The sequence below is a fragment of the Pristiophorus japonicus genome, chromosome 15, assembly GCF_044704955.1.
Source record: "Pristiophorus japonicus isolate sPriJap1 chromosome 15, sPriJap1.hap1, whole genome shotgun sequence".
NCBI classification, from domain to species: domain Eukaryota; kingdom Metazoa; phylum Chordata; class Chondrichthyes; family Pristiophoridae; genus Pristiophorus; species Pristiophorus japonicus.
The window spans coordinates 32,789,936-32,810,417 of NC_091991.1; the positions used below are offsets into that span (position 1 = coordinate 32,789,936).

Consider the following 20,482-nt stretch of genomic DNA (forward strand, 5'->3'; position numbering starts at 1 on the left):
ACATAACAGGGCAGCTCGGGGGAGGGGCAAGCTTAAAAAAAACCTACAAGACCCCAAAATTAGTTTCAAAAAGTTTCAAAAACTTTAAAAGCTAAACAAAAACAGATGGCAGGATGCAGTGTTTAGCATAGTAAAGCTCCTTCTACTCATCAAATGTATTGAGCAGTTGAAAAGGAATGTTGTGGATTGATAAAACTTTGTCCAGATTACCAGTGTTACCCCTTTAAACATTCAGGGTTCCGCAGCAACTTGTTGATAGTGGAGGTCATCTGGATTTAATAAACTTTAGAAGTTTTTCATTTAAGGTACGATGGCTATTGTTAGCTTTTAGCTACACTAAGTGTATTTTTTTTTTACAAGTATTTGGCAATTCTGCTGACCAAGTCCATTAATGAAATAATGCATTGGATTCACTTTTTGTTTATTTCTGAGTTGACTATTTCTGACTTGAAGGATAGGATATATAATCTTCATTGGTCTATTGCTTTTCTTCATAGTTACATGTTACATTTAGGGGTCAACACTTTTTTATTGTCAATCATCCTTCTATACAGTCTCTCCAGTCCTTGAGGGTGTGATCTGCATTACAACTGATTACTTCTGCAAGGTTCCTTACACTTTCAGACCACATGTAACACTACACAGGATTACCCATTGCGGGTGAACTAAGGAGATGACAGTATCCTGTACCATTTTTTAAAATTGTAGAGCCCAAGATTGAGACTTCTGTATAAGTATTAGTAGTTCAGATTACATTAACATTTCAGCCAGTCCTGTTTTTTGAAAGTTGAAAGAGGCCAGAATTGGAGGAGTGCAGTGACCTCAGAGGGTTGTAGGACTGGAGGAGGCTACAGAGATAGGGAGGGGCGAGGTCATAGAGGGATTTGAAATTTTAAAATTGAGACCTTGCCAGACTGGGAGCCAGTGCAAGTCAGTGAGCACAGGGGTGATGGGTGAACGGGACTTGGTATGAAATTGGATACGGGCAGCAGAGTCTTGGATGAGCTGAAATTTAACAGCTTACATTTTTTGATTTATCTAAGATATTACTAATAAAACTAACCCTATACACGGCATAATTAGGCTGATGTATAAATATATTTTTGACCAAAACTCAAAAATTGCCATCAATATAAGATTGTCACCAAGAAATCAAATGGGGAATTCAGAAAAACTTCTTTATCCAGAGATTGGAGTGGTTGGAGCGATTAGTATAATTGCATTTAAGGGGCGGTTAGATAAGCTTATGAGGGAGAAAGGAATCAAAGGTTATGCTGATAGGGTTAGATGAGGCAAGACAGTAGGAGGCATGAGTGGAGCATAAACGCTGGCATGGACTGGCTGGGCTGAATGGCCTGTTTCTGTGCTGTATATCCTGTGTAATTCTATGTAAAGTTGCAATGGTTGTTTTACAGACCTTCAGTATGAATATCAATTAATGACACAGCAAGCATTAGACATGAGCATGCACTATGATGGCCATTATCGTTCAAAACCAGCATTACCACCCAAAAATAAAATAAACCAGTTTATATATCATGTCAGTGTGATTTGAAAGCTGTAATCTTATTTTGGAATTTCAATAATAAGTATAAATTGTCCAAGCTTCTCGTTTGCAATTTGTGACACCATGTGAGATCTTCAATCAGATTTCTTTTCAATAGTCTTTTCATCATCATAGGCGGTCCCTCGAAATCGAGGAAGACTTGCTTTCACTCTAAAAATGAGTTCTCAGATGTTCATTGTTTCAAGTTGTCATTATATTTAAAACTGTCCAGATCTAGCTGGCTACGTGTAACAGAAAAATCATGTGCGTCATGAATCAGCCTCGGTGACCTCCACAGCCAAATTCCTGTTTTGTGCTCACATCATGGAAATTTAAAAATATACCCCACTTACTCCTGGTTAACTATTAATACGCCAATAAGGAAAACGCTCTAACTTAATTGAATTTAGATACAACAGACTTCCAAAGATCTTCTAATCATTTGATCAACCGAAGTGGCTGTTTTCTGTGTTCCAAATTTTGACTAACAAACTGGAGATTCTAGTGGTCTTCAGAATGGAACATTCTAATTTCTCCACTCTTTGCATCATAATTAGGATAACTAATTCCTCTATTGCCTCATTTTAATAATATATATGGTGTATGCTGTCACATGTTATGTTTATTTGGTTGGGAACAACACAAATTTCTGTTGGATGGTACAGGTGTAATGCATGTGTTTGCAGACTTAAATGATTTAAAGTCATTAACTAGTCTTTCCATTGTGAACCTATCTACCTACTTATGACTATCTAAGAACAAGTCAAAACAAACTCAAATTACTTTATCTCAAATCTTATCACTTGGGATAAGACAAGATTCTAAATATAGTAAATAGGGAGGAGATGAGATAGAAATGCCTAATCACAGATGGAAACATTTTGCCATAATTGATTAAAATTTGTTACGGAATATTTGTCACAATTGCAAATCTGTCTCCAATAGCCGTAGTAGTCAAATAAGTTTATGGGCCCTCTTCGAGATGAAGGTAGCCATCTTTGACAAGAATGAGGGAATCACAGAGATACTTAAGCATTTCACCTCAGTTTTTTTTACAGAGCAAGATGAAAGAGAGACTAGGAGTACCTGTGGTAGAGCCACTACTGGAGACACATTTAAAAGAAAACTGTATTCAAATGTTAATGGAATTAAATGTATAATAGTCACCAGGCTGAAATGGAATGCATCTCAAAATGCAGAAGAAGAATGGGAGGAGATAGCAAAAAGCAGTAACCATAATTTTCCAAAATGGGAATTGAGCTAGTTGGTCTTACCTCGGTCATAGATAAGCTTCTAGAGTCTGTAATATGGACTAAAATTAATGAACACTTAAAAAAAAATGGGCTAATAGGGGCAGACAGCATAGATTTGTAACAGACAGGTTGTCCTTGACTAATTTAATTGATTTTTTTATGAGGAAGTCACAGAGTGTATAGATAAAGGGAACACACCACCTGTTGGATACATAGATTTTCAGAAGGTGTTAGATAAGATGCAACATAAGAGACCAAGAAGCACAGTATTAAAGGGAATGTAGAGCAATGTATAGAGGGATGTCAGGGAGACAGAAAGCAGAGAGTAGGGCTAAGTGGTACTTTTCAGGTTGATAGGATGCAGGTAATGGTGTGCCCCAGGAACCTATGCAGGGACCTCTTTTTTTGCTTTCAATTTATAGAAATGATTTGGATATAATGACAAACAAAATGGATTTTTATCTAATACCACTATCAATTAGGTATAAGAGGAATATTGTCAACATTTGCTCTGAATAACAACAACAACAAAATAACTTGATGCCAAAATAGGGGCCACTGCAGACTGAAGAAGAATGTATGATAGAAGTTAGAGGCAGTTTGGTGGCAGCTGCTGTTTAATACAGAGACCTGTGACATTTGTGAAAAAGAAGCATGAGAGGACTGAAAACCTTATCAGCAAGGGGCTAAAATTCTTGAGGCTGGGGATGGTGGAAAGCAGGTGCAAAACCTGCTGGGGGACAGAAATTTTGGGTGTAACCTTGATATGGTGGGTTTCTACCCCATTTAAAATGCACTCCAAATTCTATGAATCCCCTCTCCTTCCACCCCGCACACATGCCCGCGCACACACACAATTTGGGGGAGTTTTCGGGTCACCCCACAAATTACTTCACTTAAGCCTCCCTTGAGTCCAATGGAACACACAATTCATCAAAAGATGGTGAGCGGTCCTTTCCAGGATTGCACCATGGAGAGGTCCAGTCAGGACCATATGCTATCTTACGGAGGATTTTGCAATACCAACAAGATGCATTTATATCGTGCTTTTACATAGATAAATATCACAACGCTCTTAGAGGTGTAAGGGGGAGAAAAAGTGAATGCCAAGCCACAGGACGAGATATTGGGATGCACAGGACGAGATATTGGGATGCATGACTAAAAGCTTGGTCAAAGAAGTGGGTTTTAAGAAGAGTCTTAAAAAGGAGAGAGGGACACGGAGAGGTACAGGAAAGGAATTTCAGTGACTGGGACATAGATGACTGCCACCACATTGGGGTGAAATGAGGGGATGTATATTTTGCAAAAAAGGACCGTGAAAGGAGTTATAACACAACAGTAAGGGACTCAAATTCTCCTGGTATTCCAAAACGTTTCTACCGACCAGTTGACACACATGCTGTTTTACATGTCTAGTTCTGAATTGTGATTTAGCAAATTATAAAAACATTTTTTTTTCCAGATTCAGAACATGCATGCTAATTTGAAGTTTTCTCTTGAGAATTTGGCTTTAATTCAGCATTTTCCTGGTGTTCTCTTCCAACTTGATGATATACTCTGGCGAATGACTGGCTTGAGCTGTAGTTATGCAGTTGTATGGCTTGTTGCACCCCCTGACTATGAAACATTTGTTCCAAGTCCCTTAAAAATACAGCACTCGAGAACAAGGCAACTTTATCACATTGTAAGTAGAGATGCAATAAAATTGTGGTAAAGTTAGACTTTTGGAAATGAATCCTGTTGTTTTTTTTTTTGCTCCCATGTATGAAAAATTTAGTTGGCTGAAGCTCAATATTTACATGAAATACTATTATAATCTTTAAATGCACTCCAGTTCTCTCTGTCGCTGAGGGGGGAAAAAGGTTAATGCCTCATTCTCAGGTAGTTTAATACATTTTATTGAAAGGTCTTTATGCGTGTAACATCCTCTAACTGGGCTCCTGCTGAGCAACTCTTGTATCTTGCTGCAGCAGCTGTGGACCGATATACAACTGAGCGTTAATGTGTGATATAAATCTGACTGGAGCATGCTCACTAATTGGTTCGAGAGTCCCATACAGACAATGCTGTCTTGTAACAGCTTGCACGGATAGGCCTAGTCTGAGGGTTAATTCTGCCTGACAGCACATCAGCAGCATCTTGAGTGTAATTACCCAACAGCAGTTTTCCCACAGCTGAATAGAGAGCTTCAAAGGCCCCTGAATTTACAGCTAGTATTAACTTATATCTGAAACATGATGTTCCCACAAGGACAGAATTTTTTCCTTTTTTTTAAATGTATAAATTGCCTAGTCAGATAGCTATGCAACAAGCATTGAGAAAGAATTGCATCTGGTTTTGAGATACTGAGTTTCAAGATTCAGAAAACTTTACATACTTCGCTAATTAGCAGGTTTTCAGAGGGGCCATGCTTGTAATATGATTTACTCTGCAAGTCACTATCAAAACAACAACAAAAATGGATTAAAATTATTATATCACCAGGAGTGACAGATAACAAATGCAAAATAATGATATGGTAAATAAATGAAGTTTAAAAACAAACTTTCCAAAGTTTAGATAAAATTAAGAATCAAAGGAAAATACTTGCATCGAACATTTGTAATTTTTCTTTTTGTAACAAGCCAGTCATGCTGAGATTTTGAGAGCAATTCAGTGGTGGTAATACAGGATATTCACATCATCTAAGCTCTTCTTTCTTTTAAATGCTTTTTCTTGTCAATTCTCTCTTCCTCCTTTCTCTTCTGAAGATGCTGATGGTTGCTGGGATACAATTCCATGGGTTTAAGATCTCTGGTAGCTTGTTGAAGGGGCATTCTTCATGTGTGATTCCAGACAGTGAGTTTTGTCTGGCTATTGGATATTGGGGGCATCACAGCTGAGCCCACTCCTGGTCTTCATCTGACATCCACACAAGTGGGCTTTCCAGTAGGGCTTCATTGGAAAGCAATCAGGAATGGGTATCCTGGCTTATTTTTTTCTCCCTACCCTAGAGCACTATAGGCAACTGTTGTATCTCCCAACTGCTACTGTGGATGAGATCAACTCATCATCATCATAGGCAGTCCCTCAAAATGAGGATGACTTGCTTCCACGCCAAAAAAAGGTCGAGTTCACCGGTGTTTCAATGAAGGACCAGAACTACATCCTGAAGGGTGGAAGATGCCTGTGCGTGCATTTTTTTATTGTGGAGTGGCCGTTGCACATTACCCACCACATTGGCTTGACAGAGCTAGGTCTTGGTCCAGTGGCAAGGATTAACCAAGACAATTGGAGACCAGCTCTGCTGCATGGACCTAGTGCGCACACGTAACTAAGCACAAACTCAAACCTGGAATATTTTGGTTTGCACATCATACTTTGCCAGCTGATAAGCTAAAGTCATAGCTGTGGCTAGCATTGCCAGAACGCCCATGCCCCATGTTTCTTTTCTTTTCCACAGCTTTTAACTAATCAGTGGTTTAATATGCTATCATGGCATGAAAAACTGACAGAAAATCTTTACAGATCTTCTCATAGTTTTAACATTAATCTATCACTGAATGTCTAGCAGGTAAAGGTACTTCTTGGTGTTTGTAGTACTCTGGCATAAAGACAAGAAAATCGCAGGTTCAATCCCTCATCTGAATTAGCTGATTTGAGCTGGGAAGTGAATAGATGCATCACACTTGGCCACTGCTCCCTGCTGATGAAAGGAAAACTCAGTATTTCCATTCCTGATCGTTATCTATTGACCCTGGCTAGAAAGTGCATGTCTGTGGTCATTGAATGAGGATAGGATGGGTTAGATTATGATGCTCTCCATGGTTAAGTAGTTGCCAAAACCACTTTGGGTGAGGGGCTGAAGGCTACTTACACTGTAGAGCTATATCTTCGCGTGAGTTAGTAAGGAGAGGAGACGTATAAAGAAAAAGAATAACAAAGAGAAGCTTTCTGTGACTGAGATTCCATACAAATTGTCTACAGAGTACAGGGTACTTGGAATGTGTGATATCATAGCAAGGAACCTGCATCACCTATATTTCATCAAGAATGCATAACAGAAGCAAGGACTTGACCCCAAATGGCTAGGTGTTAATATGTTGTTCCTTTCTGTTATAGAACTTGTGCAACTACATTGTACATATTTTGAAAACTTGCAAAAACATCAATCTTTTTGTAAATAAAATAATCTTTTTCCTTTTATAGGTCAGAAACCAAGTTTGACTCTGGATCAGGTACGTATAGTTTTTGAAGCCATTGTTCAATTTATTCATGTCTCTAAATTAAATGCATTTTTAGAGATTAAAACAAAAGTATTATAAAAATGTTTTTGGCTAAACGTCAAAGCCTGGATTTTCCACGTATGGAATTGAGGCACGCATTCCGCGTGAGCACACCTTCTATTGTACTATATCATTTGCATGTTACTATAAGTTTTATCTATTTTAAAGTGAGTTAAAACAACTGTTGTGTGGCAATGAACACAAAGGGCCCAAACTTTTGGGGTCCTGCTCCACTGTCAGGAGTGACATAACTGCCCCAGTTGGGGGTATTTCAGAGTGGCACCTTGATAACGCATGAATAATGACTACTTGGCAAAGGTTTCAGAGGGTGACTGTAATCCATTCAACCATATTCCATCAAGGGATTGATCTCTTCAGGAAAGACGAGAAAAAAATTGACCAAAAAACTTTTGACAAATTCCTAATTCGATTTTTTTGTATTTTTTTTTTGTCCAGTTAACTCAAATGTAACATCACCAGGTATAAATAGATTTCAACTGCACTTCCTCCAGAACCATTTACATTGAATTATTTAAATAAAGTGTGTTTTCTTTTTAATCTGTTGTTAACAGACATTCATTCAGTTCACATACCTGGAAAATATATTCAGTTTAAAGTTGGCAAATTGGAGCAGCAAAATTATTGACCCAAGGCCTGCTTCAGGTCATCACTAAGTTGACTGAGTAAAACACTCCTAGACTGGTAAATATACACATGTGTACACCAAATACTGCATCTGTAGAGCACTAAAATGCTTATGCGCAGCTGTCAGCAATATTTAATTCCACATTGACTGATTGCAGTGAAATAGCGCCAAGAAAAATTCACACAAGGAGTTCATATGTATTTTCATAAGTATACCAGTGGATCTCCTGTAGTGTTGTATACTCTGAGTCAGAGGACACACTCTCCTTATCCTATGTAGTGTAAAAATTACCCGAGCCATTGAATTACAGTGATTGAATAAGTTGAATTGCCCTTCAATGGGTGTGAAATTCTGTCCCTCCAACTCCACTAACCCTTGCATGTCATGAGCTACACACTTGGAGCACCCGAAAAATATTTAAATGAGTTGACTTTGCATTATTGAGTGAGGGCAACCCATTTATTTACTGGCATAGATTCCTTAAATGTGTCTCATTCACAAAAACAGGAGAGAGAGAAAATAACTTCCTGCCTTTTATCCTTGTGAATTGTGCTCCTTTTATTTATAAAAAAATGTCAAAAATCAACAAATCGTTAACGAAATCATGATTGATGACAATGCTGAAAACATTACCCAACTTTCCAGATCAAATTACAAATCAACTGACCATTCAATTGAGTACAGTCTCTCCAGCTCTGCAATTGTAGTGTGCAAAATAATTAACTGCATTAATGTTTCAAATATAAAATGTTGGTATTTCCATTTATTGTCCGGATTCTGCAAACTGAATTCAAAGTGTCAGAAATCATACTGAATGGAATGCTGGACATTTTGTTGTACAGTACTCCCTCTAAGTTGTGGCTTGGAAAATTCAGTAAAAATGAACACTCTTGTTTAAGTTCTGGTTTAAATACATACCCATATTTCCTATGGGAGAACATTGTGGAATACCAGCCCCTTTGTTTAGAGAGTGCAATCAAAAATGTAGACATAGAATATAGTCAGAAGCTGTATTCATAGGGAATAGAGACATAGTACACACTTGAGAACTAAGGATTTTTACTATCGATTTAACCTTCAGTTTTGCAAATAAAATCAAGTTTTACAAGTAAAAATTAAAAATCAAGTTTAATTATTGATATTTATACATTTTTTTAAATATTCAAATAAGTGATCCTCTAAATGAAAAATTTGCTTTTGAAGTTTTCACAGTAAAATTTGAAACTCAACAGGTGTGAAACGGTTACACTTATTAACATTGGTTACAGTAGCATAGTGGTTATGTTACTGGACTAGTAATCCAAAGAATGTGAGTTCAAAACTCACTAGTTTAAGAATTTGAATTCACGGTTCTAAATAAAAAGCTGATAAAAGTAAAAGTGACTATAAAGTTCTTGAATTGTTGATATCACTAATGAGCTCGGCATCGAATCAATACACAACATCCAGTCAGTGGATTCCAGTCAACATCTGCATTGTGGTTAAGCAAATCCTGACAGAGTCAAACTCACAGTCATAACCAATGTCCCAGTCTCCTCCATCGCCATCCCGGCAGAACAGATGCACCAAAATTGCAGGTACAGTGGTATACCGTTGGGTGGGAGTGGCCCTGGGAGTCCTTAACGTTGACTCCAGACCGCAAGCAGTCTTATGGCTTCAGGTCAAACATGGGTAACATTAGTTCCTGCCAATTGCCCACTGCTCTCTCTCAGCTGATGAATCAGTACTTGGCAGAACACCACTTGGAGGAAGCACTGAGGTTAACCCACCTCGAAAAGTGGATTGATAGCGCTACCACTTACCAAGCTGAGGGAATAACCTTGTCCTCACCAATTTACTTGTCGTAGATCTGTCCATTTTACAAGTAACCTTGTGGAGACCAAGTCCCATCTTCACACTGAGGACATCCTCCGTCATGTCATGTGGCATATCACCGTGCTAAGTGAGATAGCTAATAAACCAAGCATGTGGCATTGTGGGCCATCAGTAGCAGTGGAATTGTATATCACCACAATCTGTAACCTCCTCTCCTATCATATCCCTCATTCTTCCATCACCATCAACCCTGGTTCAAGGAAGAGTGTAGAAGAGAATTCCGGGAGCTTCAAGCATACCTAAAAATGGTGAACCTCCAACATGATCAACAGTGAAAGCAGCTTGGAATTGAGCAATCCCACAACCAATGGATCCAGTTGAAGCTTTGCAGCCCTGCCACATCCTTGGTGAATGGTGCTGGGAAATTAAACAACTAACAGGAAGAGGAGGCTCCATAAACATCCCCATCCTCAATGATGGTGGAGACCAACACTTGAATGCAAAAGACTAGGCTGAAGCATCTTCAGCCATAAGTGCCAAGTGGATAATCCTGTGGTTCTCACTATCAGAGATGCCAGTCTTCAGCCAATTCGATTCACTTCAAGTTACATCAAGAAACAGCTGAGTGCAATGGCTATGGATGACAACATCCCAACTATAGTGCTGAAGACCTGTGCTCCATAACTAGCTGCACCTTTAGCTATAAAACTCTCATCTACCTGTGGGAAAATTGTCCATGTATGTCCTGTCCACAAAAAACAGGGCAGGTTCAACCTGATCAATTACAGCCCTATCAGCCTACCTCCACTCATTAGCAAAATGATGGAAGGAGTCATCGACAGTGCTATAAAGCTACAGTTACCTGCTCACCAATGCTCCGCTCAAGTTCCTTCAGGACCACTTAGCTCTGAACATGGTTATAGCCTTGACGCAAATACAACATGAGCTGAATTCCAGATGTGAAGTGAGCGTGACTTCATTGGCATCAAGGCAGCATACGACTGAGTTTGGTGCCAAAGAGCCCTAGTAAAACTGAAGTCAATGAGGATCAGTGTAGAAAACTTTCTCCTTGGCACAAAGGAAGATGCTTGTTGTTGTTGTTGGAGGGCAATCTTGTCTTACCCTAGGACATCGCTGCAGAAGATCCTTGGGCATCATCCTAGGCCCAACTATCTTCAGCTGTTTCATCAATCACCTTCCTTCCATCATGAGGTCAGAAGTGGGGCTGTTCACTGATGGTTGCAGTGTTCAGCTCCATTTTCAATTGTTCAGATAATGAAGTCCATGCCCACATGCAGCAATAGCCGGACAACATCCAGGCTTGAGCTGTTGTGTGACATGAATATTACTTGCCACTTAAGTACCCCAAGAAATGACTAACACCAACATGAGAGCTTAGCTATCTCCCCTTTACATTCAGTGGGATTACCATCGCAAGTGCTCCACCATCAACATCCTAAGGGGGTCACCATTGACCAGAAACTCAACTGGATCAGCCAGATAACTGCCATGGCTACTCGAGCAGGTCAGAGGTTAGGTATTTTGCAGCGAATGAGTAGCCTTCTGACTCCCAAGAGCCTCTCCATCACCTAAAAGGCACAAGTGTAATGGAATAACCTGACTTGCCTGGATGGGTGTAGCTGTAACAACGCTCAAGAAATTCAACACCATCCAGGACAAAGCAGTCCGCTTGATTGTCAGCTCATCCACTAGCCTAAGCATCCACCCCCTCCACCATTAGTGTACATGGCAACAATGTGTACTATCTACAAGAAGCACTGCAGCAACTTAAGGCTTTTTCTGCAGCACCTCCAAAACCTATGACCTCTACCACCTAGATGGACAAGGGCAGCAGGGTTGTGTGAACGCCATCACCTTCAAGTCTCTACCTAACAGCATTGTGGAAGCACCTTCACCACTTGGATTGCAGCAGTTCAAGAAGGCGGCTCACCACCACTTTCTCGAGGGCAATTAGGGATGGGCAATAAATGCCGGCCTTGCCAGCGACGCCGATATCCCAAGCTTGAAAAAAAACTGCACCAATTAGTTTCCTTTCATAGTTTCCTTTAAATGGTATGATGTTGGAGCAATGTTTTATATAAAGTACATATTAAATAAAATTAAAGCAATTAAGTTCTTGTAATCAATGAAAATACAAATAATCCTATCAATGATTGTCATGGCCTGCTAGAGGAAATTAGTAGGTTTAAAAGCACACTTGAAGCAGTAGTCTAGTTTCCTAGTATATTTTTTAACTGGGAGTAACAGTACATGTATCAGTGGATAGCACATTCGCCTCTGAGTCAGGAGCTTGTGGGTCCAAGTCCCACTCCAGGAACTTGAGCATATCAATCTAGCCTGACGCTCCAGTGCAGTGTTGAGGGAGTATTGCACTGTCAGAGGTGCTGCCCTTCAGATGAGACATTAAACAGAGGCCCTGTCTGCCCCCTCAGGTGAATCTAAAAGATCCCATGGCATTATTTTGAAGAAGAGCAGGGGAGTTATCCCCAGTGTCCAGGCCAATATTTATCCCTCAATCAACATAACAAAAACAGATTATCTGGTCATTATCACATTGCTGTTTGTGGGAGCTTGCTTGTGCGCAAGTTGACTGCTACGTTTCCCACATTACAACAGTGACTACACTCCAAAAGTACTTCATTGCCTGTAAAGCGCTTTGAGACGTCTGGCGGTCATGAAAGGTGCTATATAAATGCAAGTCTTTCTTTTACATTTTGGTGCTAACGTATGTTTATCTCTCTCTAGTTTTCTGACCTGGGTTTTTGACATTTGTTCAGATAAGTGAACCTAACTTTAGAAATGCAACATTTTATCGGGTTAAACCTGACTCCTGAGTTTCAGCATAACAGATGACACTGCTGCAGGGCGTATTAACTTTTGGAATCCCTGTAAGAGAATAATCCAGTTAAAAACTGAAAGAGTTGGCTTAATTTAAAGTATATTCCCAATTTGAAGAGTCTGTATGTAAAATTAATTTTCAGATTATTACTAATCATCCATTCAGCCCCAACAAGTGGACATTCTTCTCGTGCAGGTCTAGACAATGAGTGTGAGCAGGTTTTACACCCATGGAGGGAATCACAATTGATTCCAATCCTGTCTTCACCAGATACCACATGTGTATTTTCCAGTGGGGTGGTGGTCACTGGATAACGATTAGATGTGGTAAACAACACTGATTTTTTTTTTTCACCTCTCTAGCCCAGCAACGCTAAGGCCAGCTGAGAGCCCCTATTACCACACAGCCGAAATCCGCTAACTAAGCACGGACTATGAATCAAACCTTGAGCCTTCCGGCCTGCATGGCCTAGTATCCCACCAGACAGTGCCTTTAGTATTAGGTCACTGGGGGAGATCTGTTAGAAGATCTTAAAAAAGAGTTCCACATTTTAGCCGCCAAGCAAATTTTCTACTGAAGCAACAGAAATTTGAAAGAAAGCATTGTTTCAAATCAGTTGAAGTATTTCTAGTCATGTATCCTGTAGCAGGTGGTCCTCGGAAAGAGAATTTCATGGACAGAGCTTTAGCTCTTCCACTTCCTTTTGATTTGTATTTTACTGCCTTGGCAGAACAGTTATCTGGGAGCTAACTTCTGAAGTTATTTTTTGTCCATAGTAGGAACTAAATTATGTATCATTATCCTTGCATAAAAGTTTAATGTACAAGATCCATTTGCATTAGTTTTACAATACAATTGATTACAGTACAGAAGGAGTCAGTGTAGCTTTAAAAAGGAATAATACTTGCTTTGGAGGCAGTTCAGAGAAGGTTCACAAGGTCGATTCCAGAGATGAGGGGGTTGACTTATGAGGAAAGGTTGAGTAGGTTGGGCCTCTACTCATTGGAATTCAGAAGAATGAGACGTGATCTTATCGAAATATATAAGATTATAAGGGGGCTTGACAAGGTGGATGCAGAGTGAATGTTTCCACTGATAGGGTAGACTAGAACTAGAGGGCATAATCTTAGAATAAGGGGCTGCCTATTTAAAACTGAGATGAGGAGAAATTTATTTTCTCTGAGGCTTGTGGATATGTGGAATTTGCTGCCTCAGAGAGCTGTGGAAGCTGGGACATTGAATAAATTTAAGACAGAAATAGACAGTTTCTTAAATGATAAGGGAATAAGGGGTTATGGAGAGTGGGCAGGGAAGTGGACCTGAGTCCATGATCGTATCAGCCACGATCGTATTAAATGGCGGAGCAGGCTCGAGGGGCCGTATGGCCTACTCCTGCTCCTATTTCTTATGTTCTTATAAGTTACAAGAAACCTTTTGACATTGTTTTCACTGACCTTTCCATTGCCGTGTGGGAAGGTTTTTGATACTGAAAAGATTCTGTTAGATTTTAAAAATGTACATGTTGGCGATGTCTCCGTAGTATATGTTAGTTGGACAGTCGCAGGTTGGAGTTCTCCTCGATCCCTGTCACTCCGAGGGTGGATGAGATTCATTAACTCTTGATCTTGTAGATGAACTGCTGCATTGTAATAAGGGTTCCATTATACAAAACTGTTAAGTTACCATTTTCGTATTGGTGCATGTTTCAAAGGAAAACCCAAATGGTTTGTTAATACCGACAAGAGGCTGTCTGGCACGAAGAGGCATGAGGTAGTCTCAAACTTTTCAGACAGAGTGCAGTATAACAGCTGCCTGGTGTGAAGCCACATTTAAGAAGTACTCTCACTGTCACTTTATAAACTTATATTTCAATGCTTTTAACATAAACATGCTTCCTTCACAGTGCTGCACCTAGTAATGGAACCAGTCAGGTGCTTTATACTCTACGGCATCAGTCTGAGGCTTGTATCTGTGGTAAAACCACATCCTTAGAAGATTGGGAGCACTCATGATGCTGCTCTTGGCCAATAACTGAATGTGATTTTAGTAGTCTCAGTGAAATCTATTGCCTGGATTATACCATCTTGCAAGCAATGGAATTCGAGAAAACTGCCTATTTGGGGATTTGGCACTGTTGCTGACCATTTGAGTATTGAATGTCTTTTCTAGTGCATCTAAAAGGAACTCATTTTTCCTCGAGTCCAAAGGTGCTAACCCACCTTGTGTTGGCACTAAGTTACTTTCCTTTTGTTTATTGATATTAATTGCTTTTATGCCAGGTTTCCCATTTTACCTTCTTTCCCTTTTTCAGATTTGTTCCTTGACTTTAATTGTAATTTTTCCTTAAAGTATCCAGTTTTAATTGAAAAACATAATGATACTAATTAATAGGGGGAGAAATTTGGGAGCAACCCATTTGGGACGTTAACTTTTAATAGTTGAAAAAATTAGCGCCAGCCGCTAATCATTTTTAACTTTGAACAAATTCGGGGTTTGTGCTCCAGGAAGGAGGTGGAGCACTAAATCAAGCGCTCCACTTCTTTCCCGGAGCGCAGCAGGATGTAGGCAAGGTAGTACTTGTGCAGCACTGCCACGTTCGGAGGCTCCTTCCCTCCCTTAAAGGGAAGGACCATCACTGCAAGCTCTGCATTGGAAACATGCCTGCTCCTTGTATCTGGCCTGATCCACCCGATGCACTGCAGCAGAGTGCCGGGCTGATTGATCGTTGGTGAAGACAACTCTTTTCAAAGAAAATTTTAAAAAAAAATATCCTCCACCGCCCCCCTCCCCCTCCCCCTCCCCCGCCCCCCCCCCCCCCACGATGCGCCCAGCATCCCGATGAATGCCCCTGTAGCTGCCGGTGTTTTTGCCCGGCGATGCTGCAGGGAGCAGAAATGAAGTTTGTGTCCAGGGCGATGCCCACGGCGATGACGTCATGATCTCCGGGCAAAGGAGATCGGTGCGCAACGTCCTATAACCGTCACTAATTCAGCGGGAGGCGATAACGGGAGGTGCTAAGGAGGTCAATTTCTAGGCCATAGTCTTTGAAGAGTCAACACTTAGATTTAAACCAGGCTTCAGATTTACAGTGTTAACATATAGGGCCCAAAATTGATCGACATACCGGCCGTTTCTCGCCCAAAAATGCAATTTTGGTGAAAACACACCTACATATCGCCGACATACCGCCCGGCGGAAAATTCATCAGTGACATGCCGCCGGGCGGTATGCACACCGCCGACATACCATCCAAAAGTGCAAAATTCTTGACATACCGCCGGAACTACATACCGTCCAGGAGAAGGTGCTTTTAAGTGGATCTTAAGTGAGCGGTATGTACACAGAGCTGACAAGTTTGTTTGATATTACACAGATCTTTCTTGTTCTCCATAGTTTGATGTATGTTGAAATGGATTGTAGTATTTTCTAGTGTTAGGCAATAATATAAATGGTCTAATAAAGCCTTATTTGCTCCTTTTATTAATGAATTATAATGAAAATTTTAATGGTCTCTCTCGCCCCCACCCCCCCCCCCCAACCAGTCTCTCTCTCTCTCTCTCTCACCCCCCCCACCCCCAGTCTCTCTCCCTCCCCCCCCCTCCCAGTCTCTCTCCCTACCCCCCCCCCAGTCTCTCTCTCTCTCACCCTCACCCTCCCCCCCAGTCTCTCTCTCTCTCACCCTCCCCCCCCCCTCCCAGTCTCTCTCCCTCCCCCCCCCCCCAGTCTCTCTCTCTCCCCCCCCCCCCCCCAGTCTCTCTCTCTCCCCCCCCCCCCCCCCCCCCCAGTCTCTCTCTCTCTCTCTCTCTCACACTCACCCACCCGGCCCCCCCCCATCTCTCTCTCTCACCCTCCCCCCCCCTCCCAGTCTCTCTCACCCCCCCCCCCCAGTCTCTCTCCCTCCCCCCCCCCCCTCAGTCTCTCTCTCCCCCCCCCCTCAGTCTCTCCCCCCCCCCCCAGTCTCTCTCTCTCACCCCCCCCCAGTCTCTCTCTCTCCCCCCCCCCAGTCTCTCTCTCTCCCCCCCCCCAGTCTCTCTCTCTCTCCCCCCCCCCAGTCTCTCTCTCTCTCCCCCCCCCAGTCTCTCTCTTCTCCCCCCCCCAAGTCTCTCTCTTCCCCCCCCCCCAAGTCTCTCTCTCTCTCTCTCCCCCCCCCCCAGTCTCTCTCTCTTCCCCCCCCCCCCCCCAGTCTCTCTCTTCCCCCCCCCCCCCAGTCTCTCTCTCTTCCCCCCCCCCCAGTCTCTCTCTCTCTCTCTCCCCCCCCCCAGTCTCTCTCTCTTCCCCCCCCCCCCAGTCTCTCTCTCTTCCCCCCCCCCCCCAGTCTCTCTCTCTTCCCCCCCCCCCCAGTCTCTCTCTCTTCCCCCCCCCCCCCCCAGTCTCTCTCTCTTCCCCCCCCCCCCCCCAGTCTCTCTCTCTCAACCCTCTCCCCCTCCCATCGATCTCTTTCCCTCTTTCCCCCCAGCCCCCACAGTACTCTCAGGCCGGCAGTCTCTGGCCTCTCGCCGATGCCTCTCGGGGCAGAGCTTGAGCGCCGCGCGTGTTCATGCGCACAACTCGGGAGCCGAAGATTCCCGAGTCAAAAGGCCTCCTCCGTCGCACACCACCCGCTGCACTTCGCTCCACTTTCCGCCGAGAAAAGTGGAATGAAATTCCCGCCCACTCGGCCCCAGCAGTACCGGGTGGTAAAAGATGACACAGGGACCGCCGAAAAACGGGCAAAACTTGTGTTTCACTAATTTCGGCCCCATGATAAATGTCATCAGAGTTTGTTTTGTTTTATTGATGGTAATTCTTAGTTGCTTTATCATCCTGGTAAAAATGATAGGAATATGCAGATAGTAATCCAGAAATACAAAATTAGTTATGAAATGGCCTCTTTGTGTCTGTGCTTATTTGCTTTTAAGTACCACAAAAGCCACAGTAGTTAGATATTTGTGAATCTGCCTTAAAATACCCTGAAAAGCAATAATGGCCTATATTTTTTTCCCCTCAAACTATCTTTGTTCGTCTCCTGAAGGTATCGATTTATTGCTGGAGTACAATGCCATAGGTGCCAGCACACTCCAATACCTCACATAAGTGGCCATTGCGTGAGCCTCGACAATGTTTTGGCAGACTATTTGTTCAATTGCATACCCCTGGCATCTATACTAATTAGCTGTGACCGAACTGCCATCCTTACTGTCTAGTGTTTAAATTTGGGACCTTCCCGGTGTAGACTCGGCAACTTTTGTGGGTCATAAGAGAATTAAAGAATAATACTGTTACAAAATTATTTTCACTCTTTCAGCCAAGGTACCAGCAATGGGAGTGGGAGGAGTACCATCGGTGGGGGTGGTGGAGGAGTAATCGAAGAGGAAGTCAACCCAGAATAATTTCAAAGTTCATCTTCCGATCTTGTTCGCAGAATGATGTGTGCATTGGGCAGAGGCATCTGAGAGAAAGAAGATTATATTTGGAGGAGGGGGTCTCAATTTTATGATGCAAACTCACAGTGCTGCATTGAGTTGCTGTGCCATTGGGTGGTAAAATGGAGTTATCTGGGTCATCATACAAATTGCCAATCTCAGCTGAGCTATGATGCAGGCACAGAGGTGAACAACAGTGAAACTTTTCTTCACAGACAGGCAAGTAGGGAGAAAATATCAAAGACCTATCATTACAGACTACTGTTGTATCAGATCAATAAATGCATTGGAATTGGCTGTGTGACCTCTCGGCTCGAGAAATGGTCTGGTGCCAGAAGACTTAAATGGAATGGATAAAAATACATTTTTGAATATGAGAAAAGAGAATTCACTTTTTTAAAAAAGAAGTTACTTCAGAATCAACTAATAGCTCATGTTAACCTCAAACACTAATTTAAAGAAAGTCTTGTATTTATATAGCGTCTTTCAGGACGTCGCAAAGCTTAAGTACTGTTGTAATGTAGGAAAATACCCTGAAATGTAAGGGAAATAATACCATGCTAGAGTTGTCCCAATTGCTCAGTATTTAAATACATTGCCTGTCATGGTACTGAGTCACACAGACAGGTGCGATTCGAAGTTTAGTTCCTGGTCTGTGCTGAGTAACTCATCTAAGTTCGGGTGATGGTACAGACACAACAATAACTTCCACGCCTCTAGACGAAGGAGGGGAAATATTCACCCTGGCTTCTTGCTCCTGATTATAATTTATTGGATATTAGGTAGGGGTAAGATCAAGTGTGGTTGTGGTGTCCTCCACATTAAACTGCTGTGGAGTTCACACTCGAATAGCGATTTGGACATGGCACTGGTGGGCTGAGCCCCCACGAAACATTATCCCTGCAATAGTCAATGCCTTTGGGAGAAGTGGGAAGAAAGCGAGTAATACGGTTCTGGTATTGTTTGAAAGTGGAAAAGTTCCACTTGATTTTTAATTGTCTAGCACCAGAAAATCCGACACTTATTTAATTGTGTTTTTTTAAGTAATGTTTCTTCCTGTTCCGGTTTATTTCACCAACAATCAATAATAAATCAAACATTTTAAAGGGTTTTTCACAGCAGTGACAAATGCATCCTGTTAACTTTATATTTTTCAGTCCAAACAATAGTTGTCTACTTGAGGTCCTTGTCCTTACAAAGTGTAAACATTGTGTAAAAGAGTGCCTATCTATCATTGGTTTACTTCTGCAATATCTACTTTTTATCTAAAGCTAAGCTTTTCGTTGCTTTGTTGAACGGCTAACCACTTTAAACTTTCATTAAACAGGTTGTTTTCATTAACATGATCAATGCTCTTTCAGGTCATGATTCTACATAGCCAGGAGATGAGTCTGCCTTCATCTTTTATCTGTCCTCAATAATTTACAGTAAAGTACTATTTTGTAAGTGAGAAAATGGAACATGACCCTTTTTGTACATGGGTGCCCAGAACAACCACCGATGGGAAATTACAATTTACTTGTTCTGTTTCCGACTCTTTTCAACCTTGGTGCTAGCTTGCACTACATGCTTTGGCCCATCAACTAGCTTTCTCAATTTTTTTAAAAAAGGAGAAAGGAATGTACTGTTTTTTTTTAAAAAGAGAGGATGAACAGTCTTTGACCATTTTGACCAAACTTTCAAAAGTCTGCCAGATATGAATAAATTGATGGGCACTGGAGGTCAAATTATTTTCAAAAACTTGTTTTAATGAACATTATCTGAAATTCCTTTGATAAGTTTGTCAAAATATAAAGTGTACAGCAGAGGCTTGTCATCCTTATTCTTATTGCATCCCCTTTTCTTCTGCTCCATAATGATACAGACACCAGGCCTGATTTTCAGAGAAATAGTGTTCCATCAGTGTTAATATATAGCTGTTAAATGAGCTTTTTGCAGTTCTAAAACCAGACATTACACTGGGAACTGAAAAGGAGGGTCGTTTTCACATCGCAAAAATTTGAGTTAATTATTGCTTCAATTTCTACAAATGCTCCTATTTACATTTCTTATCCTAATTTATGCTGTAATTCTAAGGCAATCACAGTACAGGAATGGGGTTATTCATTTTTACACACCAGTGAATGTAAATTGTTTGATACTTAACCTTTCATAGCATAGAAATTGCCCTGTAACATGACCAAATGATTAGGTCATTTAACCAAATGGAACTATAAAATAAGTTGCCAGGGAGCAACTATAGTTTTCCATGCTGGTATACTTTTCTTGCTCAAATGAGATAAAATGAAAAATGATGATTCGATTTTTTTTTATTAAAAGGTTCTGTTAGATGAGATTAGAGTTTCATAGAAGGTACAGGGACACTACAGACAGGTTTTACCTGATGTTGGATCTACCCATCAGATAATAATGGGCCCCAAAATGTTGGCCTTGCCGAATCTGTGAGGCCGCGCAAAAGCCGGTTTTCGGGGCGCGATGCGCATGGGCCGTGAACCAGCTTTTTTGATCTGTCAAGATTTCTCCGTACAAATCCTCCACCTCCCCGGGAGAAGGACATTCGCATGGGAGAGATTGGGCTATTTGCCCAACTCATGCCCAGCGAATGTCATTCAAACTTTTACATCTGTTAAAAGCAGGCGCGTAGCTTACTTTTACCAGCATAACACTTTTAAAACATAAAAATTAAATTTAA

At 41.4% G+C, this 20,482-nt stretch overlaps 1 protein-coding gene across 4 annotated transcripts in view; it reads left to right on the plus strand.

The window, feature by feature from the left end:
- The window catches only part of msrb3 (methionine sulfoxide reductase B3), a 115,100-nt gene that overhangs the window by 55,895 nt on the left and 38,723 nt on the right, over positions 1–20,482 (plus strand). For all 4 annotated transcript variants that reach the window (XM_070901609.1, XM_070901610.1, XM_070901607.1 and 1 more), the window contains one exon: positions 6,991–7,019. In XM_070901609.1, coding sequence (XP_070757710.1) covers positions 6,991–7,019 — 29 coding nt within the window. The remainder of the gene's footprint in view (positions 1–6,990; positions 7,020–20,482) is intronic.